This window comes from Lactuca saligna, chromosome 8, assembly GCF_052625555.1.
Source record: "Lactuca saligna cultivar CGN05327 chromosome 8, ASM5262555v1, whole genome shotgun sequence".
Classification (NCBI taxonomy): Eukaryota; Viridiplantae; Streptophyta; class Magnoliopsida; order Asterales; family Asteraceae; genus Lactuca; species Lactuca saligna.
The window spans coordinates 59927144-59931640 of record NC_136424.1 but is presented as its reverse complement, the minus strand read 5'-3'; the positions used below and the strand labels follow the sequence as shown (position 1 = coordinate 59931640).

The window sequence follows — 4497 nt, the reverse complement described above, 5'->3', positions numbered from 1 at the left end:
ATTATTTATTAATTATCAATTTCATCAAACAATAATAACTTTAACTAAAAATTACTAATTTAATTTAAAAATAAAAATAGTCTCTTTAGTTTGAAATATCAACAATTTAGAAAAATTATTGAAGTAAAGATGACATTATTTATTTTCGTTAATTCATTTTGATAATGTCGGTTTGAGTTATAAATTTAAATTTCTTGTTTTGCAATTTTCTAAAGATTGCATTGAAAGATTATTTTTATTTTGAACTTAACTATGAAGTTCTTATCAAAATTAGGTTAACCCATTCATGCTTAGGTTCAAGAAATTAGTTAACCTTTCATATATATAATTTTGATTCGGTTAGCCAACAATGAACACATCTTAACTTAATTGCTTCACATTTTACTCCTCATATTCATAAATACATATCAAAATAATACTTTATTATTCTAATTGTTGAAACATCTTAATCTATTTGTCACATGATGTATCTAAATATAAGATTTCAACGGCATTCTTTTGTTTGAGGAAAAAATAGTCCCACCATTTCTAGATTTGTATGACCTATCCAATTACCACTTTGTACCATTTCTCTCCTCTGTCACTTTCATCATATAATTCATATTAGATTTCTCCCCTTTTCCCCAAGATTTCATACCAAAGAAACAACAAGCCCTTCTTCACATTTCTCTCATTTACTACACTACAGAAAATAAATTTTTGTGAAAAGATCTTGAAAGTATTTGACGACGATTGCTTAGGTGGTTGGAAGTCTCGTTTTCATTATTATAATCAATTGATTGTTCCCCATTCTCGTGATTTCCTCACCTCCTCTTTCTCGCAATTCTTTTTTGTTTTTGCCTTTCACACCATCATCAATAATAACCATTGTTTATCACTCCCTCTCTAGGGTTCTTAGAATTTATCCATTATACGCTAAAAGTTCAAATCTTCTTGTCAATTCGTCACAGCACCCATTTCGAAAATTTAGGTTTATTCAATTCTGTTTGGGTGTTTTTGATGTTACCTCATTGTCAATTTGTCATATCTAAATCTTGATAATTTTTTACGCAATTTCTTCAGCACCTAGTTCGTAGCAACGAAATTAGGTCATTCCGATTGGATTAGTTTCGAATCTTTTTCGTAATTTTCCGAGTATCCAACTCGAGGTTAGATTAAGGTCATTTCTTTAGGATTCCGATTGATTCAATTTCGTTTTCAAAAGCGAGAGACTTTACTTAGTAGAAAGTTGGCGAATCTCTTAGCAATGTTTTGAGAATGAAGACGCGATGTGGTGTAAAGAAATGAAATGGATGTTAGATCTGAGAACAGTAGTGTACAGGTGGTGAGATGGGCGAAGTTACCAGGGCAAGTGATCCAAAGAACAAGATTACAAGTGTGGTTCATTAGGATTTGTTCCAGCATTTTGATCTGGACTTGTCTTGTTCAACTTGTCGCTGTTGGTGAGCTTTGGCATCCCAAATTGTTCACCAGATTTTTAAATGGCTTCGAAACCTTCCCAACACCACCACCAGCGCCACCACCTCTGCCACCTCCAAGTGAGTGAACTTCACCCTTACACCCCTCTTTTGATTCAAATCTTTTCTCGGATGTAAAAAATGTCAGATTGCAACTCATTTTCAATCAAACATATTGTATGCAACATTGTTTAATTGTTTCCATTTTGGTAACTTGTTAATGATGTTGATTTTGATTCACAGATTACTTACTTTATGCTATTAGAGTTTGCTTTAATTACCAATGATTATAAGGGTTTCATCTAATGATAATCATTTGCATTTGGACTCCACTCTTTTTCTGTTATTCAGGGAATTACATAAGCAACGGGTTTCTTAAAGTTTCATGTAACGGAGGCTTAAATCAAATGAGAGCTGCGGTTTGTGCTTCTTCTTTTCCTCTTTCATGTCTATCTTATTCTTAAACACCACTTATTTATTTTTAAAACTAGCTTATCAATTTCAGATATGTGACATGGTGACAGTTGCACGTCTTTTAAATCTCACTCTGGTTGTTCCAGAGCTGGATAAGACATCTTTCTGGGCTGATCCTAGGTAATTCCAGGGGCATTTTAGTAAATTTGATGTTTTTGGAAACTATGACTTACAAGTTATGGTGTTTGATTGATTCAGTGATTTTGAGGACATCTTTGATGTGGGCCATTTCATTGAATCACTAAGAGATGAAGTCCGGATTGTTAAAAGGTTGCCAAAGAGGTTTAGCAGGAAATACGGATTCCAACCATTAGAAATGCCACCTGTCAGTTGGTCAAGTGAAAAGTATTACCTTGAACAGGTTGGGATATTGCTATATTTTAAAAAAGGTCAAATGCAAGATATAAGATATTGGTGAATAATATTTTATATATCCTTGAAATTTTTTTACAGATTCTACCACTTTTTAGCAAGCATAAAGTCATACACTTCAATCGAACAGATACACGATTAGCAAACAATGGACTTCCTCAAGATCTTCAAAAACTCAGATGTCGTGTCAATTTCCAAGCCCTAAAGTTCACACCTTCAATCGAGGCTCTTGGGAATAAATTAGTGCAAATTCTTCAAGAACAAGGACCATTTATGGCATTACACTTGAGATATGAAATGGACATGTTGGCCTTTTCAGGTTGCACACATGGTTGCACCATTGAAGAAGCTGAAGAACTCAAACGGCTTAGGTAATGGAATCATGGAAACATTGGAATGGAATAGTTCATTCCATTTTCCCAATGGAATGGAATGAACCATTCCATTATGTATTGTATGTGAACATAATATAAAGAATTCATATGAAAAAATATATATATGTCAATTGTCAAGTGTCAACCAAGCATTATCAAAGAATGTAATGACTCATTCCATTCCATTCAATCAAATGGTTAGATTTTGAATGTGATTTACGTTTTTAGGTATGCGTTTCCATGGTGGAGAGAGAAGGAGATAGTGTCTGAAGAGAGGAGATCACAAGGTCTTTGTCCTCTTACACCTGAAGAGGCAACTTTGATTCTACAAGCACTTGGTTTTGAGCAAAACACACAAATATACATTGCATCGGGTGAAATTTATGGAAGTGAAAAAAGACTTGAAATGCTAAGGGCTACATTTCCACGAATTGTAAGTTTCTTGAGGGAAAATTTGTAAAAAGTGATCTCTGAGCCTATATATATTGTAACAATTTGACTTTAGTTATTTGGGAATTGGAACTAAATCTTCCATTACATTTTTAGGTCAAGAAAGAAACTTTATTAGATAGAGAAGAGTTGAGGCAATTCCAAAATCATTCATCTCAAATGGCAGCTCTTGATTTCATGGTGTCAGTTGCTAGTAACATTTATGTTCCATCTTATGATGGAAACATGGCAAAGCTTGTTGAAGGTCATAGAAGGTAATTAATAAGTCAACTCTTTTCAACATTTCATTCCATTTATGTATGTATACAATATACATATACAAATCCAACTATATATATACATAATGTAATCATGTGATGTAATGTAGGTACTTTGGATTCAAGAAAACTGTGAGATTGAACAGAAGAAGACTTGTGGAATTGATAGATTTACATCAAAATGGGACAATATCATGGAATGAGTTTTCAAATGCTGTGAAATCATCACATGAGGAAAGAATGGGACAACCAAATCATCGTGTGATGATTGCAGAAAAACCTAAAGAAGAAGACTATTTTTATGCTAATCCTGAAGAGTGCTTCTGTGAGATGACAAATTCTAGTCTTGAATTGAAGAAGCCATGATTGATTTTAAGATCAAAAATGGGATTTTTGAGTTGAGTGCATAGATGCCACTTTTGGAAATGGAAATTGTTCTTAAGAAAGATGTTTTTGAAATGAAGTTTGTGGGAAATGAGAGAAAACAAGAAATGAAAGAGTTGTTTGTTGATAGATAACAAGAGGGAAAAAAAAGGAAGCACCACGTAAGTCGTCTTTCTGGGCATAAAGATTTGTTCTTTCATATTGTGCTTATTATTTCTTTTTTCTTTTTGTTCAAAATTTCTCGACTTTGGTATCTTATACGGTATTCATAGTTATAAGAATGTTCATTTGCTTCGATAATTCAACAAAATTCACAAGATTGATTTTTTTTTTCTTTCAAGTTTTTAGCAAGTTGATTCTACTTTTGTTTGATTTTTGTATCTTGCAATGATATCGTAGCTTACATATCTCGTGTGGTTGAAACTATTTATAGTTAGAAATGGTAATAATAGGCGTATGCGGAACATGCTTCTAATGATGTTTTTTGGGCCGTGGTTTAGGTGGGCCTCCTGTCCATCTTGTAGGTCTTGGTTCAACTTGTTGTTAGGGTTCCATCATGATGTGTATTATACATTTTACAAGATAAAAAAAAAAAAAAGTACATCCAAAACATAAAATAAACTACCAAAACTAGTTACAAAAGCTTTGCTAAAATCATTAAACCAAAACATAAAACGTAATGAGAAAAAAAGCAACATAAACAACCAAGAACACATTCACCATAAAAGA

The 4497-nt window shown here is 32.8% G+C and overlaps 1 protein-coding gene across 1 annotated transcript; it reads left to right on the top strand.

Annotated features, from left to right (window-relative positions):
* The first annotated feature begins 568 nt into the window (after nucleotides 1-568).
* LOC145010767 (rhamnogalacturonan I rhamnosyltransferase 1-like) lies at nucleotides 569-4102 on the top strand. Its single transcript, XM_078969297.1, has 8 exons — nucleotides 569-1538; nucleotides 1809-1876; nucleotides 1963-2051; nucleotides 2130-2292; nucleotides 2385-2674; nucleotides 2906-3110; nucleotides 3224-3381; nucleotides 3495-4102. The coding sequence occupies exons 1-8, from the start codon at nucleotides 1289-1291 to the stop codon at nucleotides 3748-3750; spliced, it is 1479 nt and encodes a 492-aa protein (XP_078825423.1). The 5' UTR covers nucleotides 569-1288; the 3' UTR covers nucleotides 3751-4102.
* Nucleotides 4103-4497: the final 395 nt, after the last annotated feature.